The sequence below is a fragment of the Felis catus genome, chromosome E2, assembly GCF_018350175.1.
Source record: "Felis catus isolate Fca126 chromosome E2, F.catus_Fca126_mat1.0, whole genome shotgun sequence".
NCBI classification, from domain to species: domain Eukaryota; kingdom Metazoa; phylum Chordata; class Mammalia; order Carnivora; family Felidae; genus Felis; species Felis catus.
This window is the reverse complement of record NC_058382.1, coordinates 33,628,066-33,652,933: the sequence shown is the minus strand read 5'-3', so window position 1 is coordinate 33,652,933 and position 24,868 is coordinate 33,628,066. Positions and strand designations below refer to the sequence as shown.

The 24,868-nt window shown below is 42.6% G+C and overlaps 1 protein-coding gene across 2 annotated transcripts; it reads right to left on the bottom strand.

The window, feature by feature from the left end:
• Positions 1–1,054: 1,054 nt before the first annotated feature.
• OGFOD1 (2-oxoglutarate and iron dependent oxygenase domain containing 1) lies at positions 1,055–24,815 on the bottom strand. 2 transcript variants are annotated; one of them, XM_003998051.6, is made up of 13 exons: positions 24,584–24,815; positions 22,809–22,954; positions 18,945–18,991; positions 15,966–16,066; positions 12,356–12,472; positions 11,686–11,777; positions 11,350–11,478; positions 10,956–11,069; positions 9,440–9,519; positions 8,860–9,173; positions 4,422–4,544; positions 3,867–3,925; positions 1,055–3,368 (listed from the first exon to the last, which is right to left on the bottom strand). In XM_003998051.6, exons 1-13 carry the CDS (start codon positions 24,735–24,737, stop codon positions 3,207–3,209), a joined length of 1,638 nt encoding a protein of 545 aa, XP_003998100.3. In that variant the 5' UTR covers positions 24,738–24,815; the 3' UTR covers positions 1,055–3,206. The 2 variants fall into 2 exon arrangements, with proteins under 2 accessions (XP_003998100.3, XP_044901536.1); XM_045045601.1 differs by lacking the exon at positions 24,584–24,815 and adding an exon at positions 24,046–24,517.
• Between the last annotated feature and the right edge of the window lie 53 nt (positions 24,816–24,868).

Below are 24,868 nucleotides of genomic sequence, written 5' to 3'. Positions count from 1 at the left end.
GTCTCGTGCGGGAACTGGAAGCCCAGAGGACGGGCAGGGAGACCTCGAACGGAGATGCTGAACATCCAGGGGCAGCTGGGACAGTTGCAGCCCAGATGCGGATTCACACCAGGAGGTGGGCTTCTGGCTAAGCAACGTGGTGAGCTACTAAATGGCTACCGCCTCATCTGGGCCCCCCAGATCTTGCACAAGAATTTGTGGCTCACCCTGACTGGGAATGGAATTCTGGGAAATGTGGTTCAGGTTAGCCAAGTCGGTACCTTACAAAGGGCCACAGTGGCTGTGCCAGGATGGCGCGACTCCAGATGAGCTTGCCTTTTTATTTTTACATGTTTTAATTCTTCACAACGAACGTGTATTATTCATATAATCTGAAAAAATATAAAGCTGTTCTCTTTGAGGTGGGGGAATAATCTTCCTTTGCTAAAAGGAACGATAAGAATTGGAGGTTCACTGTTGAGAGAGAAGATGCCATCTGTTACACAGGTGAACATCAACAGCTCTTACCTGAAAGAAGGATTTACAAGATGCCCGTGTTTCAGTTCCTCTTTTGCCACAACTATTGACACTGGCTTTAAGCCCTAAAAATCCAGGTGAAGAATGAAGTACTAAGGAAAACCAGCTTCTCAATCACTGAGTGTCTTCAGTGCAGAAGAGTGCCCTGCGAACACACCATCTTTCCCGTCGATGATGTAACTGATGGAAACGTCGGAGCCTGGCCCTCCAGGAGTCTCTCCCTTCGGACGGCGAGATCCTTTTGCGTAGAGCACAGAAGCTTCTGCTGTGGTGCAGACCTTAAACACACTGGGGTTAAGGAGAAACTAATAAACACATTTTAACGCTTGCGTTGTACGTATGCTAAGAGTTAGACTGAGCACTCCAGAATTGGAAAAGTGGGGTGGCCTCCTAGATGTCACCTACGGCCATGAGTATCTCTTTTCCAAGCGCCCTGGTGCTTTCCCCTGGGCCTTCCACTTGCAGTTATGCTACCGACAGATTGTTCACTAGAACCTCATCCCCCTCTCCTGCTCATGAAAACACATCAGAAAGCAAGTGAGCGAAAATAATATTGTAGGGATGACCTTTATTCAGTCTGTAGGAACTGGAAAGAAAAGGCAAACTTTGACATGTAAGCCATTATTTACAAAGTTGTTGTAATCCCACGTGTCACTGTGCTGTGAATTCTTTAAAAAAATTTTTTTATGTTTATTTATTCTTGACAGAGAAATAGAGCACAAGTAAAGGAGGGGCAGAGAGAGAAAGGGAGGCACAGAATCCGAAGCAGGCTCCAGGCTCCGAGCGGTCAGCACAGAGCCCGACACGGGACTCGAACTCACGAACTGTGAGATCATGATCTGACCTGAAGTCGGATGCTTAACCAACTGAGCCACCCAGGCGCCCCTGTGGTGAAAGAATTCTGGTCTCCAAAACAGCAGACATGTAGGGGGTGCCTGGGTGGCTCAGTCGGTTAAGTGTCTGAATCTTGGTTTTGGCTCAGGTCACAATCTCATGGATCTGACAGTGCAGAGCCCGCTTGGGATTCTGTCTCTTCCTCTCTGCCCCTCCCCTGCTGGCTCTCTCCCTGTCTCTCTCTCAAAATAAATAAACTGAAAAAACACCAAATAAACAGTATGCATGTAAACTGGCCCAGTACTGTGTGTGTGTGGGAAGACGTTAGAGCTAGTTCTAGGTACTTCTTTTTCATCTCACCCGAGAAAAATTAGTGTTTTATGACAATACTGAATATTCGTACATGTGTAAAATTTCTAGATAGCTATCCCTATCTATCTAGATACTATCTATCTGGGGTACAAAATCAAAACAATCTTGAAACCATCAACCTAAAGGAAGTGAACCTCATTCTCTTCATTTAAATGCCAACTTTAGAGGGAGTACTTGGAGTATTAGGAGATTAAAGAAGGTAAAAGCCCAATGCTTTTCCTACTGATTAATAAAATCCCAAATAAAAGTTACGGTAACAGTTGGTAATCAATGTAAAAAAACAGCAAACGAAAAGACAGCATTGGAACGAGAACAGCATCTTGCAGCTAACGACGCGGTGACCACTACCCTCCCTCGTACACACCCCCATGTATAGGTGGTAGTTGTCACATAAGCCTCACACCAGTTCAGGGAAGAGAATGTAACAAAATGGACAGCCTCTTGGCATTTTGATGTGGCCTTTAGCATCTGTTCTCTTAAAGAAAAACAGGCAACTCATTTTATAGCTGACCCGAGAGTATTTAGGGACAGGAAAGACACATGCAAGGCTAGAATCATCTAGTTATACAGGAGCCACAACTCCAGGATGGAAAAGCAGTGGGTCCCCAGGAACGATGACATACAGCACAAGTAGCCACTCAGAAGTCTCAGGGGCCATGTGGTTTGGGGCCTGGTGTTTACCAAGGCAGGAATACCATCATCATTTAAGTCCACACTGTCCTAAGGGAGTCACAGTGAAACAAAGCCATAGGCACTGGGAGGAAGTATAATGAGCCCACCCAGAACAGGACAGAAGTTTCTGTAACTTTCTAAACCGGTATGCTTAGGAAGGACAGAATCAGCAGTCATTTATGAGTATTAAAAAACAAACACTCACTGGAAACATGGATGAACCTTGAAGACTTTATGCTAGGTGAGATGAGCCAGTTGCAGAAGGACAAATATTGTATTGTTCCACTTGTATGAACGGAGACAGAGACTGAAAGTGGCATGGTGGCTGTCAGGGGCTAGGAAGGGGGACGGGGAGTTACTCTTTAGTGGGGACAGTTTCAGTCTGGGAAGATGGCAAAGTTCTGGAGATGGGTGGTGACAATTGCACAACCATGTGAATATCCTTAATGTCACTCAAGTATACACTTAAAAATGGTTAGAATGGTACACTTTATGTTGTGTGTATTTTACCACACACAAAAGCTTTTTAAAAATCACTAAGGAAGTCCATATGGAAAATGAAAAACTGAATGTGAAAAAAAAAAAAAAAGACAAAAAAGCTTTTTTTTTTTTTTTTTTTTTTTTTTATCAAGAGAGAAATACCTGGCTCCAAGCTCAAGGCCTAGATTGCAGACAATAACGATGAGTCCTACCACGCAGTTTTGAAGACACGGTCACACAGGCCACCTTGTAGCTCTCTGCGTGATGCCTAGCTCTTCCGCACTCCCCAGTACTGAGGAAGGGTCTCTTTTCTTCAGCTTGGCTCAGCCCTGTCATTCGTAATAGACAAACGAGAAGTCCCAGAAACCTGTTCTATTTGGGAAGGCTTTCTTTTGTTCTAGGCTTCGGTGGTTAATATGCTTGACAAATTTCAGAGTCTCTCTATCTCTGTAGACCAGTGCCAAAGAGTTGTTTTCCGGATTCACTGTTAGCAGCTGAAATAAGTGAATACAGTGTCACATCAGAGCACAGAACTTATTCTCAACGCTTTTCCTCAACGATTCACCACGGAACAGATGGTTTTCACATCATGTACTCAGACTGGTGACAGGGGATCTTTTAAAAGATCCTTTACGAGGAGGCGCTGTTGCTCTAGCTGTCAAGGCATTTCCCAACGGACCCCATTCCAATACATACCCAGAAAGGTTCTACCTCCTGCGTTTATTCCTTACTATATCCAAAGATTTCATGGGAATGCACCATCAACTCTTAACTTCTATGGAATTTCTCAATAGGGTAGAATAAATGATTACCCTTTGGCATTTTTATTCCTTGCTGAGTACTTACTACTAGAAAGCAGACCCAGTGCCAGGCAGACCCTCATGCATTTATCAGCTAAGGACACTGGCAGAAGGTCATAAAAATTGGGTGTGTGAAGAATGAAAGCTTCCTTAAGAAGTAAGAAGGATAGTTTGCTATCAGAAGCAACTTACCTCTTCATCTTCACCTTTGGCAATGTAGGAAGTAAAGCCGCCATATTCTGGCTCCCAGCCTTAAAAGGGAAGACAAACAGCAATCAGAAAGCTTTTCCTACAAGACTTCCATCATCTACTTACATCGCCCATACCAGGCTGCTCTACGACTGGGGGATCTGGGACCTTAGCGGTAACCAACTCTATGGCTTACAAGCCGGAATTTACTGTTCAACCAACATCGAATAAGGAGTGAAAACTAAGAATTAAATGTAAAATACACCTGGAAGGAAAATTACATAAAAGATGTAGATCTGAGTGGGCGGGAGGGTTCTTGGAGGGAAACTGTTTTGGTCCACATCCCCCATACTTTAGTCACAGATAGAAATCCTTTGAGTTGGGGAGACTGAAGTTCATGACCCCCAAGATCCCTTCCAACAGGGTGCCTCTGTGATCTGTGATCCTGGTCAAGGTACATCACTTCTGAATTGGGTCAGGTGGAGAGTATCACCGGGAGAGACTGCCCCTCTTATGGAAACAGCTCACTGGTTTCCATAAGTTACTCCTGACTCTTACCTTCACAGCCACAGTAGAGAAGTAAATCCAGGGCAAATTCAGTCTTGCTGTTGTCATGGATCAAAGTGTAGTGACCAGTCTTCCAACGCCTCAACTCCCCCTGGCATGTGGGAACACTTGAGTCTAAGAAAAAACCATAGAAGGCCAGAAAAAATTTAAAATAACTTGATACAACTGCTAGATTGCGAGGGAATAGTAAGCAGGAATGATCCAGCACTAAAGCGAAATCATTCCCATAATGATTTCTGACCTACTGACCTATCGTTCTGATCTATTACTCCACCAAACTAGCCTTAACAGTGACTGTCAGAAATGTACCATGTCTGACTGTTGGTGGGGGGGACGTTGAGGCTCTCTTTCTTTACAGTTAGTTTCAGATAGAATATTTAGCTGCCAAAATAAAAAAAAATTATAACATGAATAAATACTATAATTTTAAACAGACTGCAGGGGTGCTTGGGTGGCTCAGTTAAGCGTCCGACTTCGGCTCAGTTTGTGATCTCACAGTTTGTGGATTTGGGCCCCACATTGGGCCCTGTGCTGATAGCTCAGAGCCTGGAGCCTGCTTCGGATTCTGTCTCCCTCTCTCTCTGCCCCTTCTCTGCTTATGCTCTGTCTCGCTCTCTCTCAAACATACACATTAAAAAATAAAAATAAAAAAAAAATAGATTGTCCTACCTCCTGTTTCTCCTTTATTAACATCCTGTCTCAGTGTGATTCGCTTGTTATAATTGACAAGCTGATACTACACATTATTATTAACTAAAATCCATAGTTTACATTAGGGTTCACTCCTGGTGCTCTACATTCTATTGGTCTTGATAAATGAGTAATGTCGAGTCTCCATCATGACAGTATTGGACAGAATTGGTTTTAATGCCATAAAACCCCCTGTGCTCTACCTAATTCATCCCTTCGTTCCTCCTAGTGCCTTCCAACCACTGATTTGACTCTCTCCTTAGTTCTGCCTTTTCCAGAATGTCATAGAGTTGGAATCATACAATAAGTAGCCTTTTCAGACTGGCTTCTTTCACTCAGTAATAGCACTTAAGGTTCCTCTGTATCTTTTCATGGCTTGATAGCTCATTTCTTTTTAACTTCATCCTGTTGTGGTTAGAGAAGACACTTTGTATGATATCTTAAAAATTTAAATAAAATAAAGATAGGGGCACCTGGGTGGCTCAGTCAGTTGGGCATCCGACTTCGGCTCAGGTCATGATCTCGCAGTTTGTGGGTTCGAGCCCCATGTCGGGCTCTGTGCTGACAGCTTGGAGCCTGCAGCCTGCTTCAGATTCTGTGTTTCCTTCTCTCTGTCCCTTCCCTGCTCTCTCTCTCTCTCACACAAATAAAAAATAAACATTAAAATTAAAAAAATAAATAAATAAATAAATAAAAAATAAATAAAATAAAGATAAAGTCTATTTGATATTAGTATAGCCATTCCTGCTCTCTTTTGGTTACTACTTGCATGGAACATCTTTTTCCATCCTTTGATTTTCAATCTTTTTCTGCTTCTGGGATCTCAAGCGGGTCCCTTGTAGATAGCAGACAGTATTTTTTTTTTTAAAGAAATTCTTTTTTTTTAAACATTTTTAAAAGTTTATTTATTTTTGAGAGACAGCAGGGAAGGGGCAGAGAGGGGAACAGAGGACCCAAAGTGGGCTCCACTGACAGCAGTGAGCCCCATGTGGGTATCAAACTCATGAACCTCAAGATCATGACCTGAGCTGAAGTTGGGTGCTTAACAGACTTAGCCCCTGAGGTGTCCCGACGGCAGATAGTTGAATCATGTGTTCCTGTCGGCTTTGTCAATCTCCTTCTTTTGATAGTCATTTATATTTAAAGTAATTACTAATAGAGCGGTGCCTAGGTGGCATAGTTGGTTAAGCATCGGACTCTTGATCTCAGCTCAGGTCATAATCTCGCAGTTTGTAGTTTCAAGCGCTGCATCGGGCTCTGCTCTGATGGTGCGGACACCGCTTGGGATTCTGTCTCTCCTTCTCTGTGCCCCTCCCTCGCTTGTGCTTTCTCTCTCAAGATGAATAAATAAAACAAATTTTTAAAAATAATAATTACTAATAAAGAGGGAATTAATTCTGTCATTTTGCTATTTTTAAAATATTTTTATTTTAGAGAGAGAGACAGCATGTGGCAGAGGGGCAGAGGTAGAGAGAATCTTAAGCAGCCTCATGCTCAGTGTGGAGCCCAATGTGGGGCTTTATCCTATAACCCTGGGATCATGACCTGAGCTGAAATCAAGAGACGCTCAACACACTGAGCGACCCAGGTGCCCCTGTTTTCTAAATGCCTTATAGCTTTTTGTCCCCCATATCCTGCATTCCTGTCTTTTGTACTTAATTGGTTTTTTGGCATTGAAACATTTAAATTACTTTCTTGTTTCCTTTTATGTATATTCTATGGCTATTTTCTTTGGTTATCACATGGGTTACATTTAACATCCTAAAGTTATAAAGCCTCTAATTTGAACTTATGCCAGTTTAATAAAATATAAAAACTCTGCTCCTTTATAGCTTGGTCCCCACCCTTTTAAGATGATAAACTTTGCAAACAGTTACTTTTCATGTTTACCTTTTGTATTCCCTGCTCTGCTTTGGTCCAGGGTCTTCCATAACAGTAGACGCTTGGTAATAGAATAAAGCATCTTTTGGCCGCCTATATAGATTTTTTTTTCCTAAGCTGCAGGTTCCCATAAAAATGAAACCAAAAGGAATAGAGGTAAACAAATACCTTTTTAAACAGCCCCTGAGGCTCCACTGATCTTCACCTGATTCCTTTTAGGGTCCAAGTATAGATGCCAGTTTCAATTATCAAGGAAAGCCAACCTCTATCTTAAAGGCCATCTTGGGGCACCTGAGTGGCTCAGTCACTTAAGTATCTGACTTCAGCTCTGGTCATGATCTCACAGTTCATGGGTTGGAGCCCCATGTCGGGCTCTGACAGTTCAGAGCCTGGAGGCTGCTTTGGATTCTGTGTACCCCTCTCTCTGCCCTTCCCCTGCTTGCTCTCTCTTTCTCACTCTCAAAAATAAAGTAAAAAACATTAAAAAAAATTATTAAAGAACGTGCTGTGTATTGACCAGTACAGGAAAAGCTACCTGGGTCTGGTGTTCTAAGTATCTGTGGTGACAAAAGCAACAGGTCAGTCCGTTTGGGAGGCCACAGAATCTGCATTACAATGCTTGTGGTTCCCCTGTCACACTGCGGGGTTTGTTTCCACTGCGATCCCTCGTCCTTGCTCTTCTAACTGCATGGGGTCCTTCTCAAGAAATCAGAGCGGAAGCAGGGAGAGTAAAACTGAGGAGAGGAGTTGGGAAACAGATTTTCTCGACTGGTTTAGTAGGTACTGAAACATGTATGTTGAATTGGTAACTACTCAGTCACCAAATCCACAGAAGCCTTCCCTCTTAAATTTCCTATGTTTTTCTCTTTTTCATCTTGTTTGTAGATGATGAAAGACTTCCTCTACTTTTTAAAAAAAATTTAAAATTTTTTATTTTTTTTAAAGTAATCTCCATAGCCAACGTGGGGCTCCAACTCAGGACCCTGAGATCAAGAGTTGCATGCTCTTGGGGTGCCTGGGTGGCTTAGTCGGTTAGGTGTCCGACTTCGGTTCAGGTCATGATCTCGCGGTTTGTGGGTTCGAGCCCTGCATCAGGCTCTGTGCTGATGGCTCAGAGCCTGGAGCCTGCTTCGGATTCTGTGTCTCCCTCTCTCTCTGCCCCTTTCCTGCTCCCACTCTGTCTCTCTCTCTCTCAAAAATAAACATTAAAAACAAAACAAAAAAAAGAATCGCATGCTCTTTCAACTGAGCCAGTCAGGCGCCCCTAGACTTCCTCTAGTTTTAATAATCATTTCCTCTGTCCACATGCCCAAATGCAAACAAGTTTTTCTTAGCCTGCTATTGGTCCTTAGCAGACATAAGCTGCTCACCTTCCTCTCCTTGATGATGTTGTGTTTTAAAGTAGTTTGGGGCACAGCCAGTCCTATTTCTGTCCATTGTTCGTAAATCTTTAGCCTAGTAAAACATACGAGCTGCTCCTCCTATCTAGAATGTTCTTCCCATAGATCCTTGTTATTCCAATCTGAGCTCAAATAGCAGCTTCTGAGACAGGCTCTTCCAACTGCCCATTCACCTCAGAGGCCACTCGGTCGTTCCTCACACGTGACCCTACGAACGTTTTCTGCATGGCACTTATCGTTATTTGATGTGTCCTTGTGGTTCGTGTACACGTTTAATCTTTGTCCTCTCCTACTAGAATATTAGCTCTAGGAGAGCAGAGACCTTGTTTGTTCTGTCCTCCAGTTCCTGAAACAGGCCTAGCATAGAGCAGATGTGCAAGCAATATTTGTTGGGTGAATAAATGATTCACTAGTGAGTGCTTAATGGTACACAAGGACAAATCATATCGACAGCTTACCTCTCTTGGCTTCGTTTTCCTCTGACTCTGGGTCTGTCTGTTCACTGCTCTGTTGGCTGCTGTGGCTGACGGCCGTCTGAGGACTCTGGGGCCCAGGGGAGCTATGGCTAGTCCCTTCTTCAGTGTGATCAGCTGCAGAGGTGCCTTCCCCCTCCTTTTTGTCCTCCACCTCATCTTCCTCTGAAGGGGCCAAGAAGTGGAGTTTCAGGCCTGTGAAGTTGGAGAGCAGCAAGAACAGAGCCTCGGAGCGAAATAATTCCATGCAGTCCTTCAGGATGTTGGGAAGCTTGCTCTCCTCCGCTTTCTCATAAAACCTGGAAAGCAGCGATGCCAAGTTGTTCATCGAAGCCACAGACGTAATATCACGCATGGAATAAAAGCCGATCATTAGCTTTGTACCCCGCTGCCTAAACCTTGGCATAGCTCACTGAATCACCAGTTGTTCTAACAGTGAGGTTCTCTCGAGGCCTGCTACCAGATGGCCGTGGGGATGAAACACCACCGGGGCCAATGTCCTATTATTGGAGGTGAGCCTGGCTGACCAACAGGCAGGTGCTAAATGCAAATGTCTTGGTTCTACCTTTTGTTAGGGGGACCTCGGCTGCTCCATTTCACATCTCCTTTCTCCAAAGCCTCACAGACCTCTGCAAATTTCTCAGGCTGGAAAAGGAGCACAGAAAAAAAAACAGTCAGGGACTCTCCCTGTAGTCCTACACCTGGTCTTGCAGCTGGAGCAGCTCTGCAGAATCATTCTGGTTGATTCCTAAAAGGGCCAGCCGACACTCACCCCCCCACCCCAGGCCTGATACAGTGAAGCCAGAACAAAGACTGGATAAATCATCAGCATGCCTTAGCCAAGAGATTTGAGTGTTAATCTGGACTATCTCCTTTAGCAGTTGTAGGTCTTATGTCAAATTGCTCAACATCTCAGTCGCCTGAATTTATAAAATGAAGATCACAATACAGACTTCAATCCAGAACATATGAGGGGAAAAAAATTAAGCTGCAAAACAGCCAATGTCATTACAACAAAAATCTCTTGCAGGCCTCACTTTTATTTAATCAGCCTTATAAATAAAATAAGCCACGAACAGAGCAAGAAGCTGAATAATCTGTTGAAATATGCTCAAGAGGCTTTCTCTATAGTTGTTTAATGTAGCTTCCCAAGGAATGTTCTCAACACTGCAGTCCCATCGGCTGTAAAACAGGAACGAGGATCACAAAGCCTGATTTAGGTAAGCTCAGTAAAATAGGGTCAAACAAGTTTATTTACTATGCTTCTCAAATTCCTTAATATGCTAATGTCAGCTTTAAAATTCTGAGAGAGAGAGAGAGACAGACAGAACGTAGCATCTCAACCTTTATCTTTCTCATGGAGGAACAGCTCTTGGGACCGCGCTTCCGGGGGGAGCAGGATCACTGTGAAGCACCACACCAGCATCCATGATCTCGTGTGGCCCTCACAGTAACTCTTCAAGACGAGCAAGGCAGGTCCTATTGCAGTTTAATTGATGATGAAATGGAAGCTCAGAGAGATTTAGTGATTTGCTCGGGTTAGTAAAACCATAGAGCCAGGACATGAACATAGAGTCCTTCTGACTTCTGATGTGGAAGTTCCCTTGCCACTGAAATGGGCTACCTCATCCTTGTCAAATGCTCGTTAATAGGGGTTGACCAATTAATAATCTCTCTACTAAAAGCAATGAGCTTATAGTGAACCATATTCACCAAATGAATAGGAAGGAAAATACATACAACTCCCTCTCAGCCTAGAGGCTAGTTGTGTGTGTGTGTGTGTGTGTGTGTGTGTGTGTGTGTGTATGCACCATTAAGATTTTAGAAAACTGGGGAACACCCAAGGGACTCTTAACCCACTAAGCATACAACTGCTACCTATGTCAGCTGCTAGTACTGCTTCCATATTTTATTTGAAGAAGAGGGTGATAAAAATATTCTAATCAGGAATAAAACAAAAAAACTCCTTTAATGATGCCTATGCACCCACCCAAGAAGAAAGACAAAAGCAGAAGTTGTTATAACAGTGAGATTTTGTTAGGATGTCCCCAAGATATACTGGACAGGATATGCTGGCTTACCTTAAGGAACTCCTTTAGGAGGATTTCGGACCTTTCTTCAAACTCTTCTTGAATTTGAACTTGGTAATCCATGTCCAGATAAGTAGGGTTGATCCAATCATATAAAATTTCATGCTTAAAAGAAGGAGCAGATGCCAAATATGAGTTCACAGTTCTTACTGCTTTTGCACTTATGTCATTTCATAACAGTAAAATATATGCAAATCCTCACTCTATAATTTCCTCCTTGTTACACATAAAAGTGCCAGAAAACTCTGCCTGAGAAAAGATACTATCAAAAGTTTATCCAAGAAGAGCGGAAGAGCAAACGTAAAGTCTAGTTTCATTACCAGGAAAACAAACGACATGCTACAGCTTCTAGAGAAGAGGCCCGACAACCGGCATTTATCCTTACATCTTGTGGGATGTGCGGGCTCCGAGGTACAAGTGGTTCAAAGTAGTTGGGGGGTCTGGTCAGTGAAGGACCATGAAACCAGCCACTTATAGACAAACGTGACTTTTCTTCAGACAGGACTTCAGACACCTGAAAAGAAAGGCCAGCAGCACATGAATGAACACACCAGATAAGGGGGAAGGTCACCAGCCAGGGTGCACTGACTTCCAGATCCATCACAATGGATGTGGGCACTATCTGGCCACAGGGGTCCATCGGGAAGCTGTCACATTTGTTAACAGGGAACTAAAAAGTATGATCCTTACATTCTATATATTTGTGGTTTACAACCGTTACCTGGTGAAAGGATACTGGAGACACTTCAAAGAAAACCAGTGTGTTCCATGAAGGGATAAGAGACTTGACAATCTGCTTCGGCTGAAAGTGTTCTGCACCAGGAGAGAAAACAACCACAAATGTGGTTTCGTTATCGTTAACCAATTCCAGGCCGCCTTGTTTCACTCCGACAATTCTCAGATTTCTAGGGGGAACTAGACGTACCCTACAGATCCCAAACCACCACCTCCTTCCATCTGTCTCCCTCATACTTGCTGGTTCTGCTGGGTGATATCTGTTCTCACTACGCCATCCCTCTATTATTGATGAGAGCTGGAATAAATTCGGAAAGTTTTCCAGAGTCAACATTTGGTGTCGGTCCTTAGAAAACAGCCCTGGCTTCCTGTCAGATGGATTCACCCTAGCAGACCGACGGTGCCAGGCGAATGTACACGCACTCTACCTTTCCACGGTCAGTATTCAGAAGTAGGGTCTGCCGAGTCCTGTTAATGGACTCTATCTCTGGAGTAATGACGACTTGAAGCACAACTTAGAGGCAGCTGTCAGGGCTGACATCCCTTCCCCTGCGGTTGTCACCCCACTGAATGGCTTCCGCCTCCTTAGATGAGTACACATGTTGTATGTAAGAACTCAGAAGTGGCTAGTGCCGAGGAGCATGCACTTGTCTTACCATCAACGTTGTACAGGTCCAGGGTGCCCCCCAAACTCCTGTCCCAGGGAGGAACCAGGTAAAGAATGAAGGCGATCCGGCGCCCTTCCAGCTCGTCGTCGTGGCAGAGGAGGGCATCTGCAACAGTGCAAAGCACACTTTAACGTCCCGCACCGCAAGGAGCAGCTCCAGGAGCAGCTGGAGCTGATTGGATCCAGCATTTAATATCAGTCCATTTGATACTCATCTGTAATGTGAACTCTCCAGCTGTAAAATGACACTTATTCTCCTGGTTTATAATTGGAGACATAAAACGGGCAACAAGGGGGACTCCAAAAGCACTGAAGGGCACATATATGGACAGACCCCAGAGAGAATCACTAACGGTATTTTTGCATATATTCTTCCAGTATTTTTCCTACATACATTTGCTTTTAAAAAAACAGTATCCTACAGTGGTTATTTTGTGGCCTTTTTATTACATGGTAAGTGTCCACATCAGTATACACACCTGTCATGCTTTTTAATGGCCACGTAGTATACCATATGGGTTATGAATTATCTTCCTTCCCCTTTAACTAATCTTCCACTTGTTAATTAAGTTGCCTCCATTTGCCTTAATGAACATCACTGTGCATAGACCTTTTGGTACTGATTCCCATTTATTTCTTGAGCTAAAACTTCTAAGGGCCATTTGGTGGAACTGAGCAAGGCAGGCATCTGTGTAGGGCCGGGGAGGGAAGGCATGCTATGGTGAACTGAGATGTTCACACATGGAGGGATCATGATCGATTGATAAAGAAATCTATTGAAGATAATGGAAGCCATGGTTCTTACTGCTGAGGTAGGAAATTACAAATACGGAAATGGCAAAATCTGGGATAAACCTAAAGTGTTGAATTGCAACTGCAGGAATCAACGTGAATTGAGCTTCCTATATGTGTAGATGTTTATATAGATATTTAGATATCTACATATTTCTAGATGTTGAAACACACAAAAGTGTAAATGCACGTGTGTGCACATGTGTGTGTATATGTGCATATGTGTTTGCTGCCTCTTTTCCACTGAAAGGCCTGGGAGTGGTGACACCCTAATAGCAAAAACACCTACAGTCCAGATCTTGATTTAAACAAAAATTTTTTTTTTAATGTTTATTTATTTTTGAGAGAGACAGAGACAGAATGCGAGTGGGTTAGGGGCAGAGAGAGAGGGAGACACAGAATCTGAAGCAGGCTCCAGGCTCTGAGCTGTCAGCACAGAGCCCAATGCGGGGCTCGAACTCACAAGCTGTGAGATCACGACCTGAGCCAAAGTTGGACGCTCAACTGACTGAGCCACCCAAGCACCCCTTGATTTTTTTCTTTTTTAATGTTCATTTATTTTTGAGAGAGAGGTAGAGAGAGAGAGGGAGAGGATCTGAAGTGGACTCTGCACTGACAGTAGTAGATGTGGAGCTCCAACTCGCGAACTGTGAGATCATGACCTGAGCTGAAGTCAGATGCTTAACTGACTGAGCCACCCAGATCTTGATTTTTAAGCATCATTCTTCACTAAAAGGAACTAGGGTTCTTTGGAAGAATGGCCAACTCTGGATCTAGAGCAGGGGAAATGTAAGATAAGCCTGGAAAGTCTTGTTTTGCTAGAAAGTAAGATATATTAAGAATGATGGGGACACATCAAAAGGACCTGAAGTCAGTTTAAAGGGGCTCCCCTTGATCAAATCAGGACAATATGAGCATCAGTATAATGACAGCAACTGCTTATAGCCCATTACATAAGCAGTAATCCATAAATCCACACCGACATAAATACATGAATAAATAAATGGGAAAAGGGGGATGTTTCCTTTACAGTAGAATAACTAATAAATGTAAAATAAATGATTTTTTATTGAAAAATATCCCCGTTTGGCAACCAGCAAGAAATATCAGAGGATGCTGGGGCACCTGGGTGGCTCAGTCGGTTAAGCGTCCAACTTTAGCTCAGGTCATGATCTTGTGGTTTGTGGGTTTGAGCCCCACGTTGGGATCCATGCTGACAGCTCAGAGACTGGAGCCTGCTTCAGATTCCGTGTCTCCCTCTCTCTGCCCCTTCCCCAAGTGTGCTCTGTCTCTCTCTCAAAAATAAACAAACATTAAAAAAAATTTTTTAATTAAAAAAAAAAAAGAAAAACCTGACATTAGCCACCACTTTAATTAAGTAATCAGAGTTAGTATCACTAGACTATGACACACAGAAACCACATACCACTTGAGAAGATGCAGTAAAAAAAAAACAAAAAAACAAAAAAACAAAAAAACCCACATAATTAATTTTGTAATGTTCCTACCAAAAACACATGGCTTGAATCTAATCATGAGGAAGCATCAGACAAACTCAAACTGAGGGAAGTTTTACAAAATGACTCCTCTGTAAACCTTCAGAAGCATTAAGACAATGAAAGTCAAGAAAAGACTGAGGGAGTCCAAACAGGCATGACAACTACATGCACGACGCAATCCTGGACGGGATCCTTTGAACACGTATTTTATTTATTTTTTATTTATTTTTGAGAGGGAGCGAGCATGGGAGGTGCAGAGAGAGACGGGGGACAGAGGATCTGAAGCAGGCTCCGGGTGACAGCAGAGAGCCTGATGCGGGGCTTGAACTCACGAACTGTGAGATCATGACCTGAGCCGAAGTCGGCCATTTCGAGCGACTGAGCCACCCAGGCGCCCCTAGATCCTTTTGCAATCAAGGACCAAATAATAGAACTTGAATGGAGCCTGAGGATTAGATGGGAATCATGGATTAATCTCAACTTCCTGATTTTGATGGTTTATCATTATCATACAGGAGAATGTCCTTGTTGTAGGAATCACTTGGGGGTCATGGGGCAGAACGGCAACCAAGTCCAACAGGAAATACGTTATTTGTACTATGCTTGCCACTTTTCTAGAAGTTTGAAGTTATTTCAGTTGAAAAGAAAAAGTTTTTTTTTTTAAAAAGGGCATATGATAGGACTCTTCCTGTGTACTACTCAGTTACCCTCAAAAAGTTGCTACCAATTTATACTTCCCCCAATTATACTTTATATTGTGTGAGAGTAAACCCAAATCAAAACTGGACTCAGGAACACAAAATGAAATGCTTTTTCTTGTAGATAAAAAACCAAACATGTTTTCAAAAAGACATTTACATGCTCCCAAAGGGAACTGGTGACAATGGATCCCTCTGAAGAGATGGGGGACAAAAAGAAAGGGAAGGGGACTGTCAAGGTTTACGCTGTATCCTTCTATATTGAGGTTTTTTCCCTTAAGAATGTGGTTCTACGAGTAGAGTTTACAACATCACCTCTGAGTTTCCTGATACTGTACACAAAGCGGGTGTGCATGTGCAATGTCAGCATTTTCCGGAAAATATGGTCAACAGTTTTCATATTTCCACCAAAGACAACCCCTGCCTTATTATACCTTCCAGGAAGGTGGGCGTTTCGGTATATGAGCCGGTCAAGTGTTCCTTACTGAGCAGATTCTAATGCTACGCGGGGACACGCAGCCCAGGATTCTGGCACACTGGTGCTATCTTCTTGCCACTGTTAGTTAAAGCCTTTAAGACTTCCAGATGTCAAGGGCTTTATCTTTCTTACCAGAGAATTCATATTTAGCACAGGACATGTCAATAGTTGATTCCAGGTCAATCTTGGAAATGTCAGCAAGCCAAGTCCGGAAATCTTCAAACAGAACTTTCCTAGAAATGTAAACAAAGATCACTTGTTAGGCTGCAGTGAGGCCTCCATTTGGATCTAGGCCACAACTACTTTTTCCTGGAGGCTGCAGTTTATTCTTTACTTTAAACTTGCACAGTTTAGGACTTGGAACTGAAATAAAGAGAAATAAATACTAATCTATCTACTGTAATCTTTTTTTCTCTGTTTCATTTTACTTTCTTCCTCTTAAATTTATGGCATGCCCTATCATGGCAGTGATTTGGCATCTGTCATGATTTATTGCACTGATGTTCCATTCCGAGGTTACTGATTTTTAGATATGTTCTTCAGCACTAAAACTGGCTCCACTGTTTAATGACCACTTAGGTGACACTGTTGTAGATTAAAAACTTTAAGTTGCAATAACAGTCTATATTATGCTAACTATGTGGCACTCAGGAAAATCTTTCATAGAAGTTCTTTTTTTTTAATTTATTTTTTAATGTTTACTTTTGAGAGACAGAGAGACAAAGAGAGAATGGGAGGGGGCAGAGATACAGAGACACAGAATCTGAAGCAGGCTCTAGGCTCTGAGTTGTCAGCAGAGCCTGACGCAGGGCTCGAACTCCTGAGCTGTGAGATCATGACCTGAGCCAAAGTCAGATGCTTAACCAACCAAGCCACCCAGGTGTCCCTTTCAAAGAGGTTCTGATGCTAGCAGGATACCACTAAAAGATGCTGACCATTTCCTTTTACCACCTAACGTGGTTCTTTGTACAGAAATCTCTTTAATACAATTTATAACTCATTCAGCTGATCAACTTTGAAATTCTGTTAATCTCGATGAATTTATATCATTTTGAAAGGATTTACATTAGTTCACATTTTGCACACACAGACAATATTTTGGGGATCCTCTAAGTCCAGATGTACACAATTGAAATTCCCACCAAATGCAATTGTGCTATTCCTAAATATCAAGTCTTCAGGCTGATCTGAGATTTTAATACTGAGTACCTCTTCTGCACTATACATTACCAAACCAAAAAATTTCTGTAAACTACTGTGCTACGTTAGTTCACCCAGAAGTGCCACATAACTTTAAAAACAGTTGCAAATTACATGGAATGAGCCAGCAGAGCAAAGTACTGAACCAGGCTTGAGATGTGGGTGGCAAACATTTCTGCAAAGTCTTGATGCTTTAAACAACTATTACCAAAGCCTTAAATCCTTCTTTTACTGGTAACATTGGCTTCCTCAAGTTTATTCCATAAAAAGCCCTTCCTCTAGTCACTCTGTGAGGGTGTCACGAGGACAGGGTTATTTTCTGTCATTATTCTCACTTGTTAATTGTATTTAAGAGAGAAATTGCAGAATCCAACCGGGAAAGATAAAGGTCACCTTTCTATAAAGACCAAGGACTGCTGTCTCTCACACACCATCCAGCTGTTACCCTGTGTGTATAGAATGGAATCTCGGTCCCATAGGAAATGCTTACCAGAGGCGTGCTGTGAGCTAATGAGATAATAATGCCTTAAAGCACGATCACCTCTCTTTGGAACAATGAAAGGTCTAAATAAATATGAAATGTTATGAGTTACAATTAATACATAAGCAATAGTTCAGGATTTGGAAGAAATAACAATCTGTGCAGACTGCCATCATATATAGAAATTCTGTATAGATGAAAAAGTTATTACAAAGTAACACGTGCTAAGGGGCGCTTGTTAAGTGTCCTTGACTCTTGATTTTGGCTCAGGTCATAATCTCATGGTTCGAGCTCCATGTTGGGCTCTCCCCCCACCTCACTGCTGACAGCATGGAGCCTACCTGGGATTCTCTTTCCCTCTCTCTCTGCCCCTCCCCAAATCGTGTGCACATGCACTCTCTCTCAAATAAACTTAAAAAACAAAACAACCCCCCCCCACCAAAGTAACATGTGTTTATTGTAGCAAAACTTGGGGAAAAAAACACTCCAGAAGTAAAAAAAAAAAACTGTTAAAAAAAATCTGAAATCCTACTAGCCAGATTTAAACGTCCCATTCTTCTGCCGTTCCGTTGGTATACACACAGCCAAATATATATCTTTCTTAAGATCATTCACACTGTGTGTATTGTTTTAACATCTTTTCTTTTGACAAGTGTACTTCATTGACTCTAATATGCCTTTGTCTGTAAGAAGTAGTATTATTTTACATTTCACTTAAAAAAATGTTGCCAATTAAACTAGGACACCATTGTAATTTGTGAGACACTGGATCTCAGCAGTGCTAAAATGGGAAAAAAGAAAATGTATCTTAGAATTGGTGAAATAGGGTTTAACTTTATCATACTCGCATGTTAAAATTCACATATGTCATAGCCAACAGCTGTAGAGTTTTCCACTTTACATTTGTGTCATTAACTATGTAAATCTCAGTGCGTGGTCGTTTAATTTGTATACAGTTTTTCATTATTTTAAACAACATTACAACACATAATCTTCTATGGAATTTTTGAGCTCATCCTTAATTATTTTCTTGGGATAAGTTCTCACAAGTGGACTTACACTACAAAATAATAAGCATACTTTTTAGGGTTTTGATACATCTTTCAAAACCATCATCTAAGAAAGTCGGCAGCAGTGCATAAAGGGGTCTCAACGACTGTCAACACTGGGGTTTTGAATATTTGCCAACTTAATAGGTGAAAAATGCTTCCTGCAGTGTCTCCTTGATTACTAACAAGGTTGAACATTTTATCATTGAGAAACTGGGCCCTGGAATCAGACTGATTTGAGTTTGTATCTGAGCTCCCTCAGTTTTCATGTAGGAAGCCTTGAAGAACTTACTTCATCTCTCAGTCTGTTTCCTCCTCTGCAAAAATGTTATAATATTATATAATACTTTCCGCACCTGACAAATAGCACCAGTTGTTTACCTTAAAGCACAGATGTGAGGCTCTCTTCTCTTCTTCAAATCATCAGACTTGATCATAAAAAAGAGGAAAAAGAAAAGATTTCCTTCATATGTGAGACACACAGAGGAAAGCAGTTCAGTGAGTGCCCTGGTGGCATAGCATTGTGGGTAACAGCCCAGCCCTGAAGCCAGACTGCCTGGGTTTGACGCATGGTCTCTCCACGTGGCGGCTCTGCGACTCGGGCGACTTCCTTAACCCCCCTGTGACTTATTCAACAAATACTTAAACACTTGTGACAGTGGAGCTTATGTTATTTTTGAGGGAGACAGACAATAAACATACAAAGACAATGGTCAGTATGAAGGAAGGGGACAAATGCGCGGCGAAAACCAGCAGGGTATGAGGGAGTAGGCATGCTCAAGATGGGGAAGGGCTTCCAAGTACAAACACGGCGGCCAGGCTAGACCTCGCTGAGGGATGCATAGCCTTGAAGGAGGTTGGGAAACAGTCCCAGGGAATACCTAGGCACAGAGGATTCAAGGTCCTGAGTGTGAAGCATTTCCTAGTCAAGAAATCCAAGGAGACTATGTGGCTGGAGCAGAGAGAGTACGGGGGAGAGTGGCAGGAGATGAGGCCAAGGAGGTAAGGGGTCACCTTAGAGCTGTTCTAAGCACTTTGGCTTTCTGACAAAGAAATGAGGAACCATGGGAATTTTTGAGCAAGGGAGTATTGGGATCCCACTTAAATTGCTAAAAATTGGGATAAAATTCACGTAACATAAAATTTACCATCTTAACCACCCGGAAGTGTGTAATACGGTGGATTTTAGTTTATTCACCATGTTGTGCAACCACCACTGTTGGTTCCAGAACATTTATTATCACCTCAAAAAGAAACCCCGTACCCATCAGGTGGTCACTGCACATACCCTTCTCCCCCAAGTTCCTGGCCAGTGCTAATCTACATTCTGCCTCTCTACGTGGATTTGCCTATTCCGGACATTCCATATGGACGGAATCCTACAGTCTGTGGCCTTGCGTGGCTGGCTTCTCTCAGCACATTTCCAAGTCTCCTCCTCTCCTCCATGTTACAGCAGCATTACTACGTCATACCTTTTTCTGGCTGAATAATATTCCATTGTGTGGACAGACCACACTCATTTGTCCGTTTGTCAGGTGATGGACATTTGGGTTGATTCCACTTTTTGGATATTCCGAATAATGCTGCTATGATCATTTGTGTACTAGTTTTATGTGAACGTGTCTTCAACTCTTTTGGGTCCACTGTTGTTTTAAAATAACACAACGGCTATGACTGTGGAGCTGGGCAAGGGTAAAAGCAGGGAGACTGGTTAATAGACTGATAGAATAATCCTGATGAGAGACAAAGATGGCTTGGGCCAGGTGTTGGCTGTTGGCACTGGAATGGAAAGAAGTGGGTTTTTCTGGATAGGTTTTGAAGATAGGGCCTGCAGAATTTCCTGACAAACTGGGTATGAGGGGAGAGAGGACCTTAAGGTTTTTAAGCCTGGTCCCTTGGAAAGATCGAGTTGCCATTAACTGGGATGGGTAGAATTGCAGGTGGAACAGATTTAGGGGGAGAAGATCAGGCGTTTAGTTTTGGACTTAGGTGTGAGATACTGAACAGATATCCCAGAGTAGAGGCAAAGCGAGGGTCTCCCTGGAAATGGCCCAAGGGCAAAGCCCTAAAGTACTCCATCATTGAGAAGTCAGGTACAAAAGGAAAGCCTACCAAAAGAAACCAAGGACTTGCCAGGGTGGTAGCAGGAAGCCCCAAGGCATCCGGACAGTAAAGTGAAAATGTCTCCAGGAGAAAGGAGTAACATAGTAGCTCCAGTGCTGCTGGGAGGTGGAGTAAAATGAGGCCTCAAAACTGATGACTGACTGGATTTACTAACGTAGAAGAAGTCGAGAGTGAGCTTGACAAGTGCAGCTGCAGTGGAGTTGTAGGTGAAAGGCTGAAGAAAAGTGGGCTTAACAGAGAATGGGAGAAGACATATTTAAGAAAAGTACAGACACCTTATAAGGAACTCTACTGTCAAGAGGAGCAGAGAGGGGTGCCTGTGTGGCTCACTCGTCCAGCTCTTGATTTAGGCTCAGGTCATGATCCCAGGGTCACGGGATCGAGCCCCATGCTGGCCTCTGCACTGAGCATGGAGCCTGTTTGAGATTCTCTCTAAAAAATTAAAAAAAAAAAAAAAAAAGAGGAGCAGAGGAATAGGGTGGTGGTTGAAGGGCAAAGTCAGGTCAAGAGCACTTTTTTCTTAACATCTTTCTTTTATATGTCAAAGGGAACGATCCGGAAGAGAAGGAAAAACTGATGTAGTCCCCTCATCTGTAAGAGAGGAATAGTTAATGTACCTCCTGCATAGGACTGAGGATTTAATGAATTAATAAAGTACTTAGCATGGCATAAAGCATGCACTCAATAATGTTTGTTCTGAAATATACAGAATATCAGGCCACTCTTAATGACATACTGTTAGGAAGGCTGGAAGGTATCATAGACTCAATTAAGGCAATTCATAGCACAAGCAAAGGGGATACAAACAAAGTCTGAAGGGACAGAAGACTGAAAGCAGGTTTTATATTTACTGTCTTAGGATGAAGAAGTTCAGTCCCAAAGTGAGCATAGTAAATATTATTCACAGCCCAGTAGAGTTCCATCAAACACCCATGTGATCTAAAGTTATCTTTTATTTCCCTCCTCATCACCCAAGGCCCTTTTTATTATTTTCCCACTCACTGACTTTACAGTTAGAAGTATTTTCATCCACCAAACTGCATTAAGTAAAAACCAGCTTTATTTCTCAATTTTAGTAATCAGAGATGCATATGGCCCTAAATCTAACAGAGATTTATTGTTATTGAAGTTGATATAATTACAAAGGCAGATCATTGTGGTTTTAATTAACCTATGTAACTTTACTAAGGATAAAAGTTTAATATTAACTGGATTTCCTGAATTATTAAGAGTTATATTGTGTATTTTATCATGTGGTTAATTCAATCATATGTGTAAGGCCCAAAGATAGACATACTGGGGGACGCAATCAGCTCTAGTGCAAAAGAATAAAAGAGAGAGAAATCCTGTTATTTACTGTCTTATCCCAGATAAAGAGGAATCAAAGGGTAAATGCAAAGAAAACAAAATAGGTCTTCATCTTTTTCATTTTATCCTGTGATCCTTGAGGGTTGATGTCCATGAAGTTTTATAAAGGATTTCTAAGAGTGATGTACACCACGTACTAAAAAGATATTCCCCCCAAATCTGGGGAAACCAATGATCTAGATTTCCATACCTAGACTAGGCCCTGTCTTCTAAGAGTAGAAAATCCAGCCATGATTTTGACATGGTCTTTCCTGCCAAATTAAACCGTCCACCAAAAAAGGAATAGACCTAACTCTCCTTGGACATTCTGCAGTGAGCAACATGCTGCAATACATCATGCCACCTAAAATACAGACATGAACTCAAAAATTTAAATGGTTATTATTTTCCAACATACAGTTCTCTTTAGCATATCAATCCCCAAAATGTACCTGATCCCCTTTGCTTATAATGTACTTAACTTACTGGCTTACTGTATTTCTTGACTATCTGTTGCCATCGTTATCACTTCTACTATTTTAGATTTTGAAGTCTTACAGGGCAGAGACTGTCAGAGAGTCCCACGCAATAATTATAGCACCTAATACATTGTTAACACTCAGTAAGCTTATGTGAAATCAATGAATGTTTCTTACAATGTCAAGGCAAGGACCCTCCAAGGCAAACCCAATCTAAAACTTCAAGTCCAAAGGTAATGAATGGCTTTGTGGTCAATTAATTTCTGAAGTGGAAGAGTGAAAGGGACATAAATACCTGCTGGAACTTATATAAATCGTTATACTTTTCATGGAAGTCCAAGTTCAAAAGTTCCTTCTGAAGCCCTTCCAAAAAGTTTTGGCTTTGGATGAAGTCTGGGATCACGCAGTGAAGAAAGGGTTCCATGTCCATGACAATGGCCTCTGTTGGAAGGAAAACATTACTTGTGGCTTTTTCTCCTTTTATATTTTTGACCCCCAAGTGGTATAGCGAGAGAATACAAAAGGGAATGGTTGTGAATTCTCAGAAATCAAGTAAGTAAAGTCTAAGATTTGGAGGAAGAATTATAAGCTCTCTCTTTTTTCTTTACGCATTCAATGCTACTTTTAAAAAATATTGTTCTTAAAATACTAATTCTTAAAAGGAGTACAGGTGATATCACTAAATTAAGGTTTGTACTCCTTTTTGAGTTAAAAAAAAATGTTTACTTATTTTTGAGAGAGAGTGAGCAGTGGAGAGGCAGAAAGAGAGGGGGACAGAGAATCCAAAGAGGGCTCTGAGCTTACAGCAGCAACCCCAAAGCGGGGCTCAAACTCATAAACTGCGAGATCATGACCTGAGCTGACATCTGACGCTGAACCCACTGAGCCACCCAGGCTACCCGCTTTTTTGTTTTCGTTTCTGTTTTAGTTCAAAGATTAGCTATTGAACTGAATATATTTGATTCTTTACTGATTTCCCCCACACTTAAAATGAGAGTAGCAAGTTAAAAAAAAATGAGACTAGCAGCTCAGCTCCACAGTTGGTGGGATCCCACCCCATGTCCAGCTCTGCGCTGGACAGTGCTGAGCCTGCTTGGGACTCTCTGACTCTCTCTCTCTCTCTCTCTGCCCCTCTCCTACTTGTGCTCGCTCTCTCAAAATATATACATTTTTAAAAAGTGACAATAACAACTGCGGCTGGTGATTTTTCGTTGACCCTACTTTTTCTTTCCCCAAGTTACTGTTGGAGGAAGTTACATTCTTTTTTTTTTTTAAATCAGTTCAAGCATAACTTTCCGATGCCTTGATTTCTAGCTCAACATTTTACCCACTGCTTCTAATAATAGTCACCACCACCACGACCGACCACGTGCCAAACACAGTGGTGCTGTAGACGCACGACTTCACTTCATCTCTTCAGCAAGCTGTGGTAGACACTATCCCTACTTCCATCCTACAGCCTAGGATATTGACAAGTCCCTGCGTGTATAGAGCTATCACTTTCTATGTGCATCCAGACACCCAGGACTCACCTCTTTAAAGTACTTAACAACTGAGAGCAAAATCATGGCAATCTCTAGAAGGGAAAGCATGATGCATTAAGCAGAATTCTTATCCCCTAAGGTGGTATCTGAGGCTGAGGCTGGAATCGTTCAAGGTGGGTTCCTCCCCTTGCTCAACACTTGTTTGCTTTCATAAGTCACGCAGTCGACCTATAGGCGTGTGAAAACGATTAAGCGCAGGTGCCAACTATCTGGCAGCTCACAACAAATGCTCTGGCTACGCTATTTTGGGTTAAGCGATCATTGCCCTCGGAGGAACTACGAACTTGCATGCCCTCTGCTTCCCAAAACTCTCGGGCCTACGTTTCTTCCTCTTCTCAGATTTCTAAATCCGAACCGAACTTGGGATGATAGAGGATAGCAGGAGAGTCAGAGGTGGCCAAAGTCATACTGTCTCCAAGAGACTCTTCCCTTGTGGCCCCGCTGCCCAGGGCTCGGCTCGAGTGGCAGGACTTTCAGAGGCCCCCAGACCCCGCGCGGCAGCTCCCCCTTCACAGCACTCGGTTACCGTGACGGAACGGCGTCCTGCGGCTCCAGGCCTCAGACACCTGCTTTTTCAAGGTTTCTTCCGTGACAGCATCCGAAAACTCCGCTATCACCTCCTTCTTTCCCTTTTTCCCCGCACGGCCGGGGCCCGGCTCAGCTGGCCGTTTCCCATTCATCTTCTCTTAAGCTACAGACCCACGCCACACTGATTAAGCAGCTATACTTTCCTGGGCGGACTGCAATTCCCAGAATGCCCCCTATCCCGTGTTTCCCAGCACCGCCCAATAGGAAGTGCGAAAGTAAGAGG